At 36.7% G+C, this 20,193-nt stretch overlaps 3 protein-coding genes across 3 annotated transcripts; 2 read left to right on the forward strand and 1 right to left on the reverse strand.

The window, feature by feature from the left end:
* Window positions 1–412: 412 nt before the first annotated feature.
* Window positions 413–5,937, forward strand: LOC144561966 (putative disease resistance protein RGA1). Its single transcript, XM_078311077.1, has 2 exons — window positions 413–4,553; window positions 5,296–5,937. The coding sequence occupies exons 1-2, from the start codon at window positions 506–508 to the stop codon at window positions 5,313–5,315; spliced, it is 4,068 nt and encodes a 1,355-aa protein (XP_078167203.1). The 5' UTR covers window positions 413–505; the 3' UTR covers window positions 5,316–5,937.
* Window positions 5,938–7,662: 1,725 nt separating this feature from the next.
* LOC144575904 (protein MAINTENANCE OF MERISTEMS-like) lies at window positions 7,663–10,940 on the reverse strand. The gene is made up of 7 exons (XM_078326192.1): window positions 10,821–10,940; window positions 10,030–10,104; window positions 9,680–9,926; window positions 8,983–9,591; window positions 8,503–8,899; window positions 8,266–8,422; window positions 7,663–8,178 (listed from the first exon to the last, which is right to left on the reverse strand). Exons 2-7 carry the CDS (start codon window positions 10,096–10,098, stop codon window positions 7,717–7,719), a joined length of 1,941 nt encoding a protein of 646 aa, XP_078182318.1. The 5' UTR covers window positions 10,099–10,104; window positions 10,821–10,940; the 3' UTR covers window positions 7,663–7,716.
* A 2,366-nt stretch (window positions 10,941–13,306) lies between these two features.
* LOC144569270 (putative disease resistance RPP13-like protein 1) lies at window positions 13,307–19,559 on the forward strand. The gene is made up of 7 exons (XM_078319578.1): window positions 13,307–14,205; window positions 14,305–15,101; window positions 15,199–16,277; window positions 16,402–17,032; window positions 17,136–17,330; window positions 18,824–19,069; window positions 19,249–19,559. Exons 1-7 carry the CDS (start codon window positions 13,307–13,309, stop codon window positions 19,557–19,559), a joined length of 4,158 nt encoding a protein of 1,385 aa, XP_078175704.1.
* The last annotated feature ends 634 nt before the right edge of the window (window positions 19,560–20,193 follow it).

Here is a 20,193-nt window from a genome sequence, read left to right on the forward strand (position 1 = left end):
CACAGGCTCTGCTGTACAGCCTGGCCAGAGGAAATCTATATGTTACCCTATTAATTAGAAAAATAGATCTTGTCAGCGCATTTTCTGATGCAGCACATGCGACCATTACTGCTCATCCTGTGAACGCATTTCTTTTATAATTGTTTTGTTGAACCTAAAATCATTTCTAATTTCCAAGGAGAAAAAAGTATCTGAAAATAAAGAAATAAATCTAAATGTGCTACGATCCGGAGGGGATTGTAGAGTATTGTTATTCTAAATCTAATCTTTCCTTTGTTTTGAGATTTGTACAACCTAAAAAATATAAGGTTAGGATTTAAAATAAAAGGCCTCTTAGCATCGTAGCAGATTTATTTCCAACTACCAAGTATTTTCACCATTACCATCTCATTCCTCATCTAGTACCATTCCTATCCACTTTTCTGAAATTTCTTCAGCTCTCTCCAATACATGTGTCAAAAATTAAGTGATCCAACATAAAGCACGAAGAGAAGACAAGGCAACCATGGTTGTTGAGGCGGTTGTTCTCACCCCCTTAGGGTGGTTGGCGTCCCCCTTGTTCAAAACACTATTCGACAAAGCACATCATCATCTCGGCACCGGCATCGACGAAAAAATGAAGATACTTGAGGCCACAGTACTTCCTCGCCTCTCTCTGGCGATTGAGAAAGCCAAAAAGAGCCCCAACAAGGAGAAGCTAGTGGACTGGCTCAATAGGCTCAAGGGTGCATACTATGAGGCTGAGGAGGCAATCGATCTATTGGAGTATGAAAAGCTTAAGCAAAAGGTAAAGGATGATAAAAAAACACTAGAACAAAAGGACAAGAACGAGAGGGGAACCCCAATTAATTGGCCATCTCAATTTGTACCCCGGCGTCTTAAGATTGCTTCGATTAAGTTAAAAGATGGTTTATCCGTTTTCTCTTGGCAAAAAATCATGCTAAAGGATTGTATAAACAAACTAATAGAAATTGCAAAGGAGGCAGATGAATTTCGTGATTTGTTAGAAGTACAAGAAAATGCTTGTGGTAGTGATGCTCACAGGGAAACAAACTCAGAGCCTCCTGCTAGAGTTTTTGGCCGTGATGTAGATAAAGAAAACGTAGTCAGCTTACTCTCGAAAAAATGTTTCGGGAGTCAAAAAGGTAAGCTCCCTGACATTGGTATTGCTGTTACTTTTGAGCCTGGGCCAAGCACCAGGCAAGCTATCCCTGTGATTGCCATTACGGGTCGTTCTGGTGTTGGGAAAACTGCCCTTGCCCAGTATGTTTATAATGATATGGATGAACAGCAGTATTTTGATCTTCTTATCTGGGTGCATACTGCTCGAAAGTTTAAGGCCACTGATGTGATTAAGGACATGATAGAAATCATGAACGCAAAAGAATGTGCTCGTAATGATAATCCCTCTACAAATCTTGAAGCTCTTTTAACACAAACAAAACGCATGTTAGGGTCTAAGAAAGTTCTACTTGTGTTAGATGATTTTTGGAGTGATAGTGGGGATTTTTTGGAACAATGGGAGAATTTCATTGGTTGCTTAAGTAGTTGCTCACCAGAGAGTAGAATTCTACTTACAACTCAGTCCCAAAATGTTGCAGGAAAGGCCATCATTGCCGGTGTTACAAATGTAGAAACCTATTATTTACGGGAGATAGAGGAGGGTCAATTTTTGGAACTCTTTATGCACCATGCTTTTCCTAACAATTGTCATTTACAAAAAGAGGAATTTGAAAAAATAGGTCGAAAAATAGTTGTGAAGCTAAAAGGAGATCCTGGTGCCGCAAAACTAGTGGGTCGTCAGTTGAGTGAAAGACTTGATCTAAAGTATTGGGAGGAAGTAGCTGAAAAAGATTGGTTTGGAGATAACATGAAAGCGAGGCTCTGGAGCTATCAGCAGCTGCCTCTAGATCTCCAACGTTGTTTTGCAATCTGTAGTTTATTTCCAAAAGGCTGTGAGTTGTCAGGTCCATTTTTAATTGAACTGTGGATGGCAGAAGGTTTTATCCGGCCAATAGATAACCAAGATAGGTTGGAGGATATTGGTGAAAATTACTTGCATGAGCTCGTATCGAGGTTTTTCTTAGAACCTGCAGTTGCAATGGATGAAACAATAATATATTACCAACTTCATGACCTGCTTCTTGATCTTGCAGAACGGGTTCAAGGTGATGATTTTATCAAAATTGTCCCCACTAGTTCAAGAGAACATTCTTCCCAAATAAGCCACATGTTATTTAGAAGTGAAAACATTCGCCACATCCTTTTGCCCTCAAGCAAGATAGAGGAATTGAAACAAATATTATGCATGATGAAAAATATATGCACTTTTTTTGTGGAACCTGATGGTGATTTTGTCCCAAAGAAAGTATTAGAAGAGATATTGAAACACTTTAAAAGACTACGGGTGTTGTGTCTTCCCAGGTGTATTGATGAGATGCCATATTGTATTGGGAATTTAAAGCATCTCCGTTTATTGAAAATTCATGGCTCTCCACCGCTTAAGGAGCTTCCTGATTCCATGTGCAAACTTTACCACCTCCAAACTCTTGCCTTGCCAAATTGTGTAGCCCTACCCAAGGATTTTTCTAAACTCATAAGCTTGAGGCACTTCCAAACAGGTAAAGAGACAATGTCCAAAATTTCCCATGTTGGAAGGTTGTCGTCCCTCAAAGGCCTTGATCAATTTGTTGTAAGGAAGAAATGTGGGTATGAATTACACCAACTAGAAAATTTGAATCAGCTTCGAGGTAAATTGTGCATTACAGGTCTTGAACATGTAGGGAGTACAGCGGATGCGAAAAATGCCAATATGGGGAATAAAAAACATCTCGAGGAACTGGCATTTGAGTGGAACTCTAATAAAAGAGGCACCAATAATGCTACAGGTCTCTCCACTCAACATGTTCAATTACTAGATGCATTGCAACCTCATCCTAATATAAGTGTTCTCACTCTTAAAGGATTTGGAGGAGATAGATTTCCAGATTGGCTCCAAAATCGGAATTCACTAAAGCATCTCATGTCACTAACATTAATGGATTGTGATAAAGTAAAGGAAATCTCATCCATTGATGAATCACTTCCCAATTGTGGAAGACTTGTACTACAGGGGCTCAAGAACCTTAGAAAAATACCTTCCCTTCCTTCAAACCTCACTTATTTAGTGATAGACCAAATCCCACAGCTTAGTTTTTTCTCTGAGGCTGATTTGTTGATGAAGAAAGAAATAAATCATTCCAAACTTGAGGTCGTGAAGCAAATAGCAGAGTGCGTGAGGCTAAACTGCATAGAATTATCCCAAAAATTTCGTTCACCTGTGAAGAAAATATTGGAGTACCTGCAATTAAATGAAAATGTTTTGTCAGCTGTGAGGCCATTTTTACAATTTGCAAAAGAAAGATTGGAAATTGCACAAGAAATCTGCATCACGAGTTCACAATATGAAAATATCTTTTTGGGGATATTAAAATTTGCCCCTTTCAGTGATGCTTATTTTCAGGATCAGATTTTGGATGTGTGGGTTATGTGCATGCATTGCCGCTTGGAAACAATGTTTAATAAAAATGAAGAGTCCAAGTTGGTTTTACCGTCTTCACTCACTTACCTTGAGATATCATCATGTAGCATTACTGATGATGCATTATCCACCTGCATACAGTGCCTTGTGTCCCTTTCTAAACTAAAACTATCAGATGTTCAAACAATAACCACTCTTCCTCCCAAGGAAGTCCTATTTTCATTGAAAAACCTTCAGTCTCTTACCATTGAAGAATGCTATTTGCTCAATTCCTTGGGTGGTATCGGAGCTTTGACCTCCCTGATAGCGCTCGAATTAAATGGTTGCCTCAATTTGAACCCATCAAATGAGCCATTGCCTTCCTCCTTGGAGAGCGTAAAATTCTGTGATAGCTCAAATGTTGATGCTATAATTAACAAATCAAATTTACCAGTACTACATTCCCTGTATATCCAGGATATAACATTCAACTGGAGTGGAGTTTTACATGTTGGTCACCTGTCTTGTCTCAAGATGCTTTTTATAGGGGGAATAGATGGTTGTTTGGTGGGATTGAATTCATTAACTGCACTTTATGGCCTATGGGTGACACGTTGCCCTGTGATGAAACCCTTATCTCCCAAGGACCAGTACACATCTGCACTTCAACAGGTTTCATTTGACAACCTGTTACAGTTGAAGTTGATATTATCAAAAGAATCTATCTCCTCAATAGATACTTTGGTCATTTGTTTCTTCCAAGGAGATTCCTCAGATGATGAGGTTTTTCAGTCTCTTACCTCTCTCAAGCATTTGTTCTTTCAAGATTGCAAAATTACCCATCTGCCGAAGAACTTGAAGAATCTTGCAACTCTCCAGTATATGGAACTAGAAAACTGTCCAAATCTTTGTGAATTGGAAGAACTACCCAGGAATCTTCGTGAGTTGAAAATTACTGACTGTCCAATTAGCCTAATGGAGAAGTTCAACAAGGATGGCTTGTACCAGGTCTGGATTCAAGAAAGAAGCATCACCGTGACATTTCCAACAGAAGGTACGCTAAATTTATTTCTTTTCTTGATTGATGGGTATATCATTTTAATCAGTCATAAATAAGGGATCTAAATAAATGCATTCAGACCCCTCTATCCATTTGGTCCATGAAACACTTAAATTCCTGTTGTTTAGCTTCATGATTGAGAAATTGGGTGGGGTTTTAAGGGGCACCTGCAATAATAAATAATAAGAACTTATTTGTACGGCTCTGGTACTTAACAATAATAGGCTGAAGCCATAACTAGTATGGTTAGCACTCATGAACAGTATCAGTGTATGAGACCTCTTTCCTTTTTCATGCTTAACTTGATTTTTGGCTTGTTGGTATACCGCATTTATACTTTCTTGCGTCTGTTATGAGCTTGCAACAATTATTCAGCGAATCAATTTTAGTCACAGATCCTGCTACATTTTTCTCCAGAAAAAATAGTATAAGAGTTTTCTTTGCAAATAGAAACTATTTAATTTACAGAAAATCTACTATATTCTTACTATCAACATTTCAAAGAAAGAACTTCAAAACTTTTTGATTCATTTTTCAACTTCTTTTATTTACATATTTCACAGACACGCCCATGTAACGCCTAAAAACATGAGAAAGAAAACCGTTACGTTTCTTTTGTAACTAATGCTTGCATTGCAATATTTATTTATAATCCATCTGATAGCCATAATTTTTCTCTGCTCTACCAATGCTGTGAGATGCTAATATTTTCTTCTCAACTCTGTTTATTTTGCAGAAGAAAGGAACCGTTTCTAGGTTGGACTTGTTTGCTCACTCTCTTGAATTTCTTCTCTACTGTCTCTCCATATCTCCAATTCTGCAACCCTCCACAACAACACATCCCCAAAACTAAAAAAAAACCACAACAGAAAAAAAAAATGAAAAACCAAAATAACAACAACAAAAAAACCAAAAAAAGGAAAGAAAAAAAAATAGAATCTCTTCCATTGATTATTTATTAGAAGAAATTTGGTGTGTCCATCTTCTTAATTAAGTCTTCACTCTCCAATACAATCATTGTTGTGAGATTGTATAATATTTAGCAACTGTCGAACTTATTTGATGCTTTAAATGTTCCTGGCAAACTATACAAAAAAAGGGAAAAAAAGAGGGGGGAAATTGTTTGAAAAAAAAGATTGTACGCTAATTTAAGTTTGGGTGATACAAAATTATTGAAAAAAAGATTGTACTTTTTTGTGTGTTTTATGTTCCAAGAGTAGTTGGTCTTTTTTATGTGTTTTGAGTTCATCAACTGGTACTATGATAAGACTGCTTGTTTATGTAGATTTGTGCGGTGTGTATTGTGAGTTTATTTATGTGGACTTGTGTATGATAAGACTGCTTGTTGATTTTTATATGGGACAAATTTGGTTTGATATATTGTGATTGTTTCTAATTGCAAAAGATTTTTCTGAAAGATTTTCTTTATATTTTTCTTATTTTTTATGGTCATATTTTTAATAGAGATTTCTGAGCTGGGTTATTTTCCTAACTGAATATTTTTTTGAAAGAAATAATTAATTTTGTTGAAAAAGTCCTGTTGTACTTTTGGTACTTATGATGTGGCTTCGATGAAATCCATGCTTTTCTATAAAATTTCAAATAGTCCATGTCAAATTTCTTTTTATTTTGGATACCCAAAATTTTCTTGCGAAGTAGGTATAATTTGTTTGGTTTTGCAAAATAAAGATGGGAATGATTTACTTTTCAATCTACAAAGAAATGAAATATTAAATAAGCAGATTAATGAAATGCGGGCTAGAACCATATTTTCTCTCAGAAAAAAATATTAAACAACCACAATGCTAGTAAGAACTGTGCTTGATTGGACTGGAACAATCCGCTCTTCAATCTACAAAAAATGAGTTTAGAATTTGTGCCAAAAGAAATAATTTACTCTTCAACTTTCAAAGAAAGAGGCCCAGCCCCAGCCCCAGGCCAAACCCAAATCAGGGCCCATAACAAATCTATCATTTCTCAGCAGTGATCGAAGCCAGCACTAACGAATCCATATCCTCTGAGGTAACAAAATATTTCTTTTTATATTGAGACCGTCCGATTGGAATTCGGATCAATCCGGCCCGAATAAAAACGCACGTACCCCTTTAATATTCGTGCGGATTATGATTTGACGGTCAGGATTTAAAACATAAATTCAGCACTACCCATTCCAGATCGTCTCTCACTGTGGCCCCCATGGCTGCTGCTTCCACAGCTTCCTCCAGCGACTCCTCTTGCTCCTCTTCCGGCGAATCATCTCGGCGGAGTGGCCTCCACACGGACACCTCGCTCCAGGCGCTCAGGGAAGAAGCTCCGCCACTGCCGCCGTAGATCTCCCGTCGATCTTCCTCTTCCTTATCCAATAGCTACAGGCTCGTGCTCTTTGCCATGGTTTTTGTCGTGTTAATTGATTGGCGTGTGTCCATTAACCTCGGTCCAGTGGAGTGAAGACGCCTCAACATGAACCAGTTTTGCATCCTTCGACCTTCAGTCGTGGAATTGAGATTTTTAGAAATGAACATATTTAAGCCTCAATTTATCAAAAGTACCCACCTAAAATAAAAAATGAACCTGGTCAACTGATACAATTTTCAGATGTAGGTGCTCTAAATAGGATTTTTTTTGTAAACCATAATTAAGAAATTAATTGTTGCGGAACCAGCATGATTGTTTTTTATTTTTGAAAAACCAGAAGGACCGAATAGAGCACTCGGTCTCCAGCTTTTACTTTTGTCCAGACCGAATAGACTACTCGGTCTCCACCAATTTTTCACCTTTTTCACAATTTTCCCTGCAGCGGATGATGTGGTATTGCCTCCAGACCGAATGCTCTATTCGGTCTTGAAGTTTTTTTCACAATAAAATCCATTTGCTGTTCTAAAAGAATACGTGTATCTGGTCCACCACGCTCATCCGAAATTATGAAATTATGAGTTATGAGTTATGTTTTTTTTATGAGTTTTGTTTTTTTTATACTTTATGAAAGACGTCTGGTGAATTCATTTATGAAAGACGTCTGGTGCATTCATTTATGAAAGACGTCTGGTGCATTCGTTTTTTTTTTTTTGAAAGTCAAAGTGCATGAAAGTTGCTAAATTACAACAAATTAAAATAAAACAACAAAACATGAACTACAAAAAAAAATTACAACAATGAACTACATTAAGTTGCTGTCTTCATCTCGAGATTCTCTGTCCCTGACACATCTGAATTTTGAGTCGCTATATTTGTTGGGTTTTTTTATTTTTCGTCGAGGATTTGCCATTGATGGACCGGCATCACCATATCGACGGGCACCACTTTCTCCTAAGGCATGCCCTTCTATTCTAATGGATGCTATAGAGTTGAAAATGTCGGACATATCATCATGCATGGCAGCTTCTGGAACATGGACATCTGGATTAATTGGAAATTGGTTTGGGATATCATCGCTGATGTCGATAAGACTTAGATCGGTTGGAACTCCTGCCCTCTCAAGCATGGCTCTGAACAGTGCGATATGCCCGAGATCAGATAGGAAATCACGACTACTTTCAAGCAAAAGTCGTCCAAAAGCCTTTTGTCCAGATGTCTGCACCATGATAATTCCTCTTGCGGTCTGTTTCAACATACGAAATCTCTACAAGAAAATGATATTTTTAAAATATTATTTGTGTAATACAATAAAATAAAATAACATGTTACAAAAAAAAATTAAAATACTTACGGCACGAGCTTGAATTAGGGCATCTGAGACATATCCAAGATTTGCTACATCTCCTTCCGGTTCGGGCACGTTCTGGCTCAGAATTTCTTCGTTGTTTTGATTTGGAAACAGTGAATACATGCCATTGTCGAAGAACCATTGCATATACCCGTCATACCTTGAATAAAAGTGAAACTTAACAAAAAATTTCTACCATTGTTAAATGTGAATATTTTATTTTCAAAAATTTAATCGTACCTGTCCGGAAGATAAGGAATAAGCTGTCCATCTTCAGAAAGCTGTGCTAACAACTGGGGATGTGTGTCGATATGACTCAGCCAGTGGTCACTCCAGTCCACAGAGTGACCATCCTCAAACAACCCGTGCGCTCGTGTGTATTTGCGAATCTCTTCAAGATGGCTGAAGGGTAGAGGAACCGGCGGAGGAACTGCCTGATATAATCCGAACTGCCGAAAAACCCTCTCGGGAAATTGAACCTCTGCCTCCCAGAAATGGATGCACCACACGCGACATGCAAAGTACGCCTGGTCTCTTATCCCGGCCCCATGTAAATTATTTACATAAGATATGTACGGCCTCCAGTTGACAACATCCGACCTCAAACGCTCAAACTGATTCCGAATTTGCAAAATACCTACGTTGTAAACATATGACAATTACATATTGAATCAACACATATTTATATGGAAAAACATAATAATTATTATTAAAATGTACCTCTCGCAGGGTTACCCTCCCACAAATGCGGAATAGTCCACGTTGCTCCATAAGCCAATCTCTCATCTATGATATTGTTGCCAAAATGTATATCGTGTGGTACGGGCCGGGCTATAGCAAACCGGGTCCAAGACCACATCTGAAGCAGCAGTAATGGACCATTAATTGATCCCACTTTATACCTGCTTGCCCGTGACAACTGGCGATACAGGCAAGCGAGCACAGCGCCTCCCCAGTTGTAGTGGTCGTCACCTCGAGGTCCCAAATATTCCAAGAATTGCAAGTACATTAACGAGACGGAACTTGAATTCGAATCCGGAAACATTATAGACCCGAACAAGTACATTGCATATGCTCGTGTGTGCTGATCTATTATATCCTGGTTATCCACTAGTGCCAAATTCGTATCATTAATTTTTTTTTTCAACCATATCAGACGCATATAGTTTTTTGAGATTGATACCTTCTCATTGGGTTCACCCTTATTCTCCACCTTTTTATGATAAAATTCATCATCATCCCATTCATAACCATCATACACTTCGTGTCCTAAACAATCTAAGATCAATTGGGAATATTCATCGTCGGTACATTCACAGATAGCCTTCCCTGTAAACATAGATGTTAAACAAAATTATACAAGTACAAAATTTCAATTAATAACAAAAGTATAAATTAGCAACAAAAAATATTTTACCAGTAACAGATAAGCCCCACAAACAGCTAACATCTTCCAATGTCACTGTGCACTCCCCCACCGGAAGATGAAAAGTATTTGTCTCGGGCCTCCACCTAGCAACGAGAGCAGTGATCAACCCTTTATCTATCAGACAGTGATGGACATGAACCATCTGATACAAGCCTAAATTTTTTAAACCTTCTTTCATCTTAGGTTGGTACCTAACTGCCATTTTGCAACTACCAGGACGCAGTTCAAACTCAGGCTGGAACGATAATTGACATGCAAATTTTTTTTTACAAAAATTAGATTTAGAATTCAACAATTTAATAAGTAAATTTAAATTCAAACCGATATTAAATAAATACCTTCGTAGTCGCCGCATATAATTTATGTTGCTTTTGGGGCAACTGCAATAAAGATTGTTCACCTTCCATTTTCCACTACAATATAAATAAATTCATACAAAAAAATATTAACATGCAATTCCAATTCAATATTGACATGCAAATATTGAATTAAATATTAACAGTCATTCTATTATTTTTCATTATTCTACAATTACACTAGAAAAAACTAAATTACACTAAAAAAATAAATCATCCAACAATTATTAAATTCATGTACACTAAATAATTCTACAATTAATAGTTACAATATATAAACTTAAATTACACTAAAAAAATAAATATAAATTAATACAATTACTACAAAATAATTTATACTACAATTATTACATAAAATATTTATTTATACTACATGCAAACTACATACAAATAAATTACAACATAAACTATTTAGTTAAACTACAATTATTACATAAACTATTTATTTATACTACATGCAAACTACATACAAATAAATTACAACATAAACTATTTAATTAAACTACAATTATTACATAAACTACATGCAAATAAATTACAATGTAAATTTTTTTTTTACTACATAAACATTTATTTATACTACAATTAGTCCATAAGCCATTTATACTACTAAAAATTTACATTACTACCAAAAATAAGAAAAAATTACACAAAAACTATTTATTTATACTACCATTACTACAAAAATTATTTATGCTACTAAACCATTTATTCTAACTATTTATTTATAATTTCGGATTATTAAGCAAAAATAAGAGAATTAAACTCCATACCTAACGAAACTTGTAGATCTGAAGCTCTTCTTGTTCTCCTTTCAAAAATACACAAATCTATATAATTAGAATTCAAATTAAACTAATAATTTGAGAGAAAAAAAAAAATTTGAGATAACCACGGAGAGAGAAGGAAGAAAGAAAATGGTGAGAGGGGGGGGGGTGAGAACGCCAAAGCAGAGACGTCTCGGTGGGGGCGTACTTTAATAAAACTCAAGACCGAATGGTCTACTCGGTCTGGCATTTTCAGGATCTTCTGTGGCGCCTGCAGGGAAAAGTTGAAAAAATGGTTGAGACCGAGTGGTCTATTCGGTCTGGAGAAAAGGAAAAACTGGAGACCGAGTGCTCTATTCGGTCCTTCTGGTTTTTCAAAAATAAAAAACAATCATGCTGGTTCCGCAACAATTAATTTCTTAATTATGGTTTACAAAAAAAATCCCTCTAAATAACTTAAATGGCATTCCCAGAATCCCAGTGCAAGGGCGTCAGAGTGGGTATGGATCCTATCATCCTACCATGACGGGACCCGCCTGACAGGAATGTTGAGGGCCCTTGAGGCTGGCCTGTGTTGTGTGCTTTCTCTCTCCAGGTTCTAGTAATTGATTTTTTTTTTTTTTTTTTTTTTTAAGAAATGTGATAGAAGCAGCCACGGTTCTAGTAAATTGTGCCTTAATTCCAACCCAACCGTTCTAAGAAATGTGACAGAAGCTGCCACGGTTCAGGTTCTAGTAATTGGATTGAAAATTACATGTGCTATTAACTATTCAAAGTTTTACACCGACCTCTATCAAGTAAGCTTCTTTTCAATCCAACTTGAATAAAATTAACACAGCCTTCATCAAATTATGCTTAATTCCTTGTCTTAATTTTTAGTTAAGAGTGGTTTAATTCAAATTCTCTTCTTCATTAATGATATTTTTATAACTTGCTTTATTTATAAAAGTTGTTTTAAAAAATGAGTAATTGAATTAATAACTTGATCCAGTTTAACCAGGATTTAAGTTAAAAATAATTTCATTGTTATTTTTTATATAATAAAACTGTTAATTTTTTTTTATTAATTATTAGCTTCTGATTTTTACTGTTTGGTAAGTCACCGTTGGATCAGCGATTTTCAAAGTGGCTTAATAAATAGTAAAAAAATTCCAAAAAATGTAAAATTTGGTCTCCAAGCACATTTTAATATGAAGATGACATCTAACGGTTTGGATCAATCATTTGGACTTTAAAAATTGGAAAATGAATCGGTAGCACTTCGGCCGAAGTGCTACCGAATGCATATTAGTCACACTCTAAACTAAAGATATGCTCAATGAAGACGCTTTCTTTTAAAATCTCTTACAATGAAATATGTATATATTCAGAGAATATTATTTTATACCCTTTTCAATAGACAAATAGCACCCAGGAACAGAATCAAATAGTCTAGGCTTGAACGCGTGATGGTCTTATGGATGCTATTCTACAAAAAGATATACATAAATTTCATCTAATGTGCTGGCAATATATAATCTGGATATCCAAGTTAAGCGCATATATATATATATATATTACTCCCTACTATACATAGTGTATATTAGTTCGTACTATGGATTAATATTTTCATTTTCAAATTAAATCTACAAGTACATTTTCATATGAAGATTATGTTGAACGGTTTAGATCGACTATTTGAACTATTAAAATGGAGATATTAGTCCATCATATGAACTAATATGAGCCATATATACACAGTACTGTAGCCTCACTAGATATATTTAATATATATAAATCAGTCAATAGTGTATACTAACAATATATATTGCATGTCTGACCCACACCAACACCATCAACAACTATAGTATCAAAATCAAACTTTTAAAGCCAAAATATTATCATAAGATTGTGTGATCCATTAAAACTGTTTAAAAGAAGAAAAAAAAACTCAAGTTTTGTGAGGTTTTAGAATAAATTGAAAGGAGTTAATAGGGTTGTGATTTAGAAAACTAATTTATAGAATAGCAAAGATCATCCGAAAATATGAAGATTTATAAAGGATAACTGTTATGTTTTGGAAAACATGTTATGGCGCTGTTTTTTTTTTTTTTCAAAATGGTACCTCATAAATGTCAAGATCAAAATGATATTTTCTTAATGCTTACTAAATATTCAACATAATTAAATGCCTTAAATTTTTTTATAAGAAAAACATGTCAACTTCACTGGCACATGGGTTAGAAAATAATTACATCACTTCTCTGCTTTCAGCGAAAAACCACTTTTCTAATTCCAAGGGGCAAAATAAAAGAGAATAAAGAAAGAACCGTTGAACTTAATTATCACATCCAAGTTCTTCCCCTACCCACCCAAAAAATTAGCTACATTACTATCTCATTTCGTCTCATTCCTTTCTAATTTTCTGAACTTTCTTCAACACTATCCAAACACATGTATCAAAATTAAGTGATCCTACTTAAAGCCCGTACGAAGAGAAGACAAGGCCAGACATGGTTGAGGCGGCTGTTCTCACCTCCTTAGGTTGGCTGGCGTCCCCCTTATTGAAAATGCTATTCGACAAAGCGCATCACTATCTCGGCACTGGCATCGATGAAAGAAGGAAAATACTTGCGGCTATAGTACTTCCTCGCCTCTCTCTGGCAATTGAGAAAGCTGAAAAGAGCCGCAACAAGGACAAGCTAGAGGTCTGGCTCAGAAGGCTCAAGGATGCATACTATGAGGCTGAGGAAGCAATCGACCTATTCGAGTATGAACTGCTTAAGCAAAAGGTAAATGATGATAGAAAAACACTAGAACAAAAGGAGAAGAATGAGAGGGGAACCCGAATTAGTTTACCATCCCAATTTGTACCCCGGTGTCTTGATATTACTTCGATTAAGTTAAAATGTGGTTTATCTGTTTTCTCCTGGAAAAGAATCATGCTAAAGCGCTGTATAGACAAACTCATAGAAATTGCAAAGGAGGCCAACGAATTTCGTGATTTGTTAGAGGACCAAGAAAATGCTAGTAATAGTGATGTTGACAGGGATACGATTTCAGAGCCTCCTGCCAGAATTTTCGGTCGTGAGATAGATAAAAAAACCATAGTCAGCTTACTCATGGAAAAACCTTTAAATTCTGAGCCTGGACCAAACACTAGGCAAGCAATCCCAATTATTGCCATTACGGGCCGTTCTGGTGTTGGGAAAACTGCACTTGCCCAGCATGTTTATAAACATATGGATGGGCAAGAGCAATTTGATCTTTGTTTGTGGGTGCATACCCCTCGCAAATTTAACGCCGCCGACGTGATTAAGACCATGATAGAAATAATAAAGGCAATAGAATGCTCTCATAATTATAACCCTCCTACATCTCTTGAAGCTCTTTTAACACAAATAAGACACATGTTAGGATCTAAGAAACTTCTACTTGTGTTAGATGATTTTTGGTGTGATATTGAGGGTTTTATTGAACAATGAGAGAAATTCATTGGTTGCTTAAGTAGTTGCTTACCAGGGAGCAGAATTATAATTACAACTCAATCCAAAAATGTTGCACAAAAGGTCAGCCTTGTTGGTGTTACAGAAATAGAGACCTATTATTTGCAGGACATAGATGAGGATCAATTTTTGGAGCTCTTTATGCACTATGCTTGGCCTAGCAATTCTCATTTGCAAAAAGAGAAGTTTGAAGAAATAGGTCGAAAAATAGTTATTAAGCTAAAAGGAGATCCTGGTGCAGCAAAGCTAGTGGGTCATGAGTTGAGTGGAAAACTTGACCTAAGGCATTGGGAGGAAGTATCAGAAAAAGATTGGTTGGGAGATAACATGAAAGCGAGGATTTGGAGCTATCAGCAGCTTCCTCTGGATCTCCAACGTTGTTTTGCTATCTGTAGCTTATATCCAATAGTTTCAAAGTTCTCAGGAGACTATTTAATTGATTTATGGATGGCAGAAGGTTTTATTAGGCCAATACATAATCAAGAAAGGTTGGAGGATATTGGTCAAAATTACTTGAATGAGCTCATATCGAGGTTTTTTTTGGATCCAGTTGTATATAACAAGGAGATACGTTATCAACTACATGACCTGCTTTATGAGCTTGCAGAACAGGTTCAAGGTGATGATTTTTTCAGAATAGACTCCACTAATTCCGGAGAAATTCCTTTCCACATAAGCAACATGTTATCTAGAATTGAAAACATTCGCCACATCCATTTACCCTCAAGCATAGTAAACAAATTAAAGAAAGAAACATTATGCCTCATGAAGAAAATACGCACTTTTATTGTGCAAAATGATGGTTTTTTTTGTCGCAAAGGAAGTATTACAAGAGATATTGAAACACTTGAAAAAACTGAGGGTGTTAGATCTTTGTCATTCTGTTGTTGACTTGCCAGACTATATGGGCAATTTAAAGCATCTCCGTTCCCTGAATATTTATGGCCTTCAGCCTAGTAAGAAACTTCCCGATTCCATATGCAAACTTTACAACCTTCAAACGTTTGTCCTGCCATATTGTGAATCCCTACCCAAGGTTTCTGACCTCATTAGCTTGAGGCGCTTAACAACATTTGAGGAGAGGATACCTCGTATTTCTGAAGTTGGAAGACTGACGTCCCTCCAACGCCTTCATCAATTCATTGCAAGAAAGGAACGTGGGTATGAATTACACCAACTAGAAAATTTGAATCAACTTCGAGGTAGAATGCGCATTACAGGTCTTGAGAATGTAGGGAGTACAGCAGATGCTGTAAAGGCCAATTTGGGAAACAAGAAACATCTCCAGGAACTAGAATTTGAGTGGACCTCTGATGAAAGCAACACCAATAATGTTGCATGTCTCTCTACTCAACATGTTGAATTATTAGAGGCATTGCATCCTCATCCTAAGATAAGTGCCCTCACACTTAAAGGATTTGGAGGAGATAGATTTCCAAATTGGTTCTTAAGTCAGAATTCACTAAAACATCTCAGATCACTAATATTAATGGATTGTAGTAAGGTAGATGAAATCTCATCCATTCACGAATCACTTCCCAGTTGTACAACTCTTATATTACAGGGCTTCAAGAACCTGAAAAAAATCCCTACCTTTCCACCAAATCTCAGTTCTTTAGAGATTAGCAACAGACCACAACTTAGTTATTTCTCTGGGAATGATTTGTTGGAGAAGGAAGAAAGGAACCAATCCAAACATGAGGTCGTGAAGCAAATAGTAGAGTGCCTGAAACAAGAGGATGTACTATTACCCAGAAATTTTGAGTCAAATGTGAAGCTCTTTTTTCTTTCAGTGAAACACAGATTGGAAGCAGCATTTGATGATTCTCCGGATCCAGTTTTGGATGAGTGGGCAGAGATATTGACATTTGACCCTTTGAATAAAGATTATTCTCGAGATCAGCTTTTGGATGGGTGGGTTATGTTCATGCATTACCACATAGAAAAAATGTTCAAGAAAAATGAAGAGTCCAAGTTGGTTTTACCGTCTTCACTCACTAAACTTAAGATATCAACATGTTGCGCGCATTACTAGTGATGCATTATCCACTAGCATACAATGCACTGTTTCCCTTTCTGAACTTGAACTAACTAATATTCAGACAATAACCTCTCTTCCTCCCAAGGAAGTCCTATGTTTATTGAAGAATCTCCAGTCTCTTACCATTAAAGGATGCTATTTGCTCAGTTCCTTGGGAGGTATTGGAGCCTTGACCTCCCTGATAGTGCTTGAATTAGATGGCTGCCTCAATTTGATCACATCAAATGAACCATTGCCTTCCTCCTTGGAGAGGCTAAAATTTTCGGATTGCCCAAATGTTGATGTCATTATTGCCGAATCAAATCTACCGGTACTATGTTCCCTTGAGATATGGTATATAATGTTTAAAAAACTGAGGGGAGTTCTACGTGTTGGTCACCTGCCTAGTCTCAAGGAGCTGACTGTAGTGGGATTAGATGGTCGTTTAGAGGGATTGAATTCATTGACTGCACTTCATACACTACGGGTGAGGCACAGCCCTGAGATGAAACTATCTCCCATGGACAAGTACACATCTGTACTTAAAGAGGTTGCAGTTGACAACCTTTTATTATTGAAATTGATACTATCAAATGAAATTATCTCAGCACTAGAAGCTTTCGTAATTTACTACATTGATGAATATTCCTTGGATGAAGAGGTTTTCCAGTCTCTGATCTCTCTCACAGATTTGTCAATTTATGATTACAATAGTACCCATTTTTCGAAAAACTTGAAGAATCTTGCATCTCTCCAGTATATTCATCTACATAACTGTCAAAACCTATGTGAATTGGAATTGGAACAACTACCCAGGAATATTCGTCAGCTGGAAATTAATTAAAGACTGCTCAACTCTGACAGAGAAGTTAATCGAAGAACAACCCAAGAATCTTCGCGAGCTGGAAATTAAAGACTGTTCAACTCTGACGGAGAAGTCAAAGAAGGGTGGCCCTAATTACCAAGTCTGGTTTAATGAAGGAAGCACATTTGTGACATTTCCAACAGAAGGTAACCTACTTTTGAGACCTCATAGTGAACTACTTAAATTTTTAATTTTATATCTTCTCTTTATTGATGGATACATCATTTTGATTAATTAATCATTACTTCATTAGAGGGAACGCATCATTAGAAAGATCTTATTGGTACGACATTGGTATTTAAGCATCATAATTGCACTCATGAACAGTACCAGTGTACCAGATGTCTGTAATTCGGTTTTCCTTTTTCATACTCTGATTTCTGATTTGTTGGTATACCGTAAGTACTTGTGCTTCGTTGGCCTTTTATTTTAAGTCTCATTGTATTTGTTCCGTACTTGCAACTTCTATTCAATAAACCAATTTTTAAATCCATTTTTGTGCCGGTGGATTTCAGTCACAGATTCTCTAACATTTTCTTCAAAGAAAAAGTATAGGAGTTGTCTTTCCCAGTAGAAACTATTTAATTTACATCAATCTTGTATTCCAACCATTAGCATTTGAGAGCAATAACATTTGAAACTTTTTGATTCATTTTTAAACTACTTCCGTTGGCATATTCATAAACACGTCCATATAAGAAGTAAAAGCATCAGAATGATGCATTTACATTGTTATCAATTAAATGGCATTGCAATATTTATATATATATTATCAATCTGATAGTTGTCATAATATTTTTCTGCTCAGCCCATGTTATAAGATGCTAATATTTTTTTCTCAACTCTGTTTCTCTTGCAGAAGAAAGGAATCTTTTTTAGGCTGGACTTGTTTGCCCATTCACTTCAATTTCTTCTCTATTGTCTCTCCATATGCCCTCTACACCACCTCATCCACAAAAATTAACAAAAAAATAGAACCACAACAAAAAACTACAAAAACAAAAAAAAAACAAAAAAAAAACAAAAAGATAAAAAGAATCTCAATTGATTATATAATCGAAGACAATTGTTGTATCCATCTCCTCAAGTCTTCACACCCCAGTATAGGGAGATTGTATAATTTTGTGTGTAACTGTCGAACTTATTTGATACTGTTGGGATTACAAGCAGATATGGTTGGATCCGTATCAAATCAAAGAAGGAAACAGGAAATGAAAGGAGGCAATTCTAAGGATCTCTCTTGGCTGCGTTTCCATCTCTGGAGGATTACTTAGAGATAGTCAATAATTGTATTTTTCCTTTACTAAAGATGGCTGATTGTAATTGATTTGGTTAGCTGTACCATCTATCTTAAAATGATGATAAAATGGCATGTGTAGCTGTGTATTGAAAAATAAGAATTGTAATACTATTTTCTAAAAAGAAATAAAAGACAGGGAGGGTTGGTGGGGAGTGCTGTGTTCTACTTTGAGATTTAATTTATTTTGACATGGTATCAGAGCACTGTTTGTTCCTGGTCGTATAGCTGAAAGAACCTATTTCTTCTCCTCTGCTTATTAAAAAAAAAAACTTCCGTGGTTCTTTCTGCTATCCAACTAAGGGCAAATTTAAACCTCTGTAATTTACGTAACCATGACAGGCACACCACCTGAGACCTCTAAAACAAGTGAGGTAGCTGAGTCAAGCGTAACAACTGCCTTGCTAGAGAAATTAACCCACCTAGTCAGTCTACAACAATCCCAAATACTTGCCTTACAACAACCTTCCATACCACAAACTTCTTCCATGGCTATTGAAGGTCCAGTACATCCAAACCCTATTGATGTGAAGTTCGACCGCACCAATTACGGTCTATGGTCCCAAAGCGTTGAATTGTATGTCAAAGGTAAGAAAGGATGAGACATATCACGGGGGTTCCACCACCATCTCCTGTGACGGATCCTCTATATCGCAAATGGAAAATTGATGACACGGTTGTAAAAGGTTGGGTAATAAATTCACTCAAGACAAGATTGCGAAGGAGTTTCATCAGAAATCCGAGGTAAAAAGATGTTTGGGATGCAGTGGCCACAACCTTCTACGACGGCAACGATGCTGCTCAAGTGGTTGCATTAAATAGAAGGGTGAGTCGTATCAAACAGATGGGAAAAACTGTTGAGGAATACTATAATGAGCTGCAAGAACTATGGCAAGAAATAGATTTTAGGCGCCCAAATCCCATGGTGTATCCTGAGGAGATTGAAAAATTCAGCAAGTTTGTTGAAGAAATGAGCGTCTACATGTTTTTAGATGGCCTTGAAGACAAGTTTGACCGAGTACGAGCAGATGTTGTGCACATGACCCCCTTTCCTACAGTGGCACAAGCCTATGCATGAGTGAGACAAGAGGCAACTCGACAAGGCGTCATGATAAAAGGAGATGAAGTTTCTTACCCATCTGTGGCAATGGTGTCTAAGGGATACAAACAACCCGAGGTAAAACTAACTCTGAATAAAAATTCCTTTAACCAAGATGGAAAACAAGGATGTACTCATTGCGGGGGCTCTAAGCACACGAGGGAAAACTGCTTCAAACTCGTGGGATTTCCAGATTGGTGGATTGAAAGAAAGAGGAAACAACAAGAAGGAAGAAAAGGGAAAGGTGCAGTACATGCCGTAACAACAGGTGGTGTGGGAGACTATGCCAAATACCAGGAGCAGAGATCTGGACCGGGTCAGCTACTGGAACCTATCCAGACCTATGGTGGGGCGCTCAACCATCCTGCGCAAACAGGTGCTGGTGCAGCACATGCAATGTTCACGCATGGTAAGGCGGTACAGGATACCGAACTAAAAGCCAACCAAGCCAATTTTGGAATTGTAGGTAATGAGCATATTAAAGGTGAACATTGTATCTCTAAAGGTATGTCTATCTCAAAAATTCAATATGTGAATAAAGAAAGACCACAATGAGTAATCGACTCCGGAGCAACTGATCATATGACCCATTCTGAAAATGATTTCCCTTGTT

This window comes from Carex rostrata, chromosome 1 (assembly GCF_964058835.1).
Source record: "Carex rostrata chromosome 1, lpCarRost1.2, whole genome shotgun sequence".
Lineage (NCBI taxonomy): Eukaryota > Viridiplantae > Streptophyta > Magnoliopsida > Poales > Cyperaceae > Carex > Carex rostrata.

Coding starts and splice junctions, on each gene's coding strand:
- LOC144569270 (XM_078319578.1), top strand. CDS start 13,307: ATGGTTGAGGCGGCTGTTCTCACCTCCTTAGGTTGGCTGGCGTCCCCC. Junction 15,102..15,198: donor TTTTATTGTGCAAAATGATG/GTTTTTTTTGTC, acceptor TTGACTTGCCAG/ACTATATGGGCAATTTAAAG. Junction 17,331..18,823: donor TGTGACATTTCCAACAGAAG/GTAACCTACTTT, acceptor TAACCATGACAG/GCACACCACCTGAGACCTCT.
- LOC144575904 (XM_078326192.1), bottom strand. CDS start 10,098: ATGGAAGGTGAACAATCTTTATTGCAGTTGCCCCAAAAGCAACATAAA. Junction 9,927..10,029: donor TATATGCGGCGACTACGAAG/GTATTTATTTAA, acceptor TTATCGTTCCAG/CCTGAGTTTGAACTGCGTCC. Junction 9,592..9,679: donor GTGGGGCTTATCTGTTACTG/GTAAAATATTTT, acceptor CTATGTTTACAG/GGAAGGCTATCTGTGAATGT.
- LOC144561966 (XM_078311077.1), top strand. CDS start 506: ATGGTTGTTGAGGCGGTTGTTCTCACCCCCTTAGGGTGGTTGGCGTCC. Junction 4,554..5,295: donor CGTGACATTTCCAACAGAAG/GTACGCTAAATT, acceptor TTTATTTTGCAG/AAGAAAGGAACCGTTTCTAG.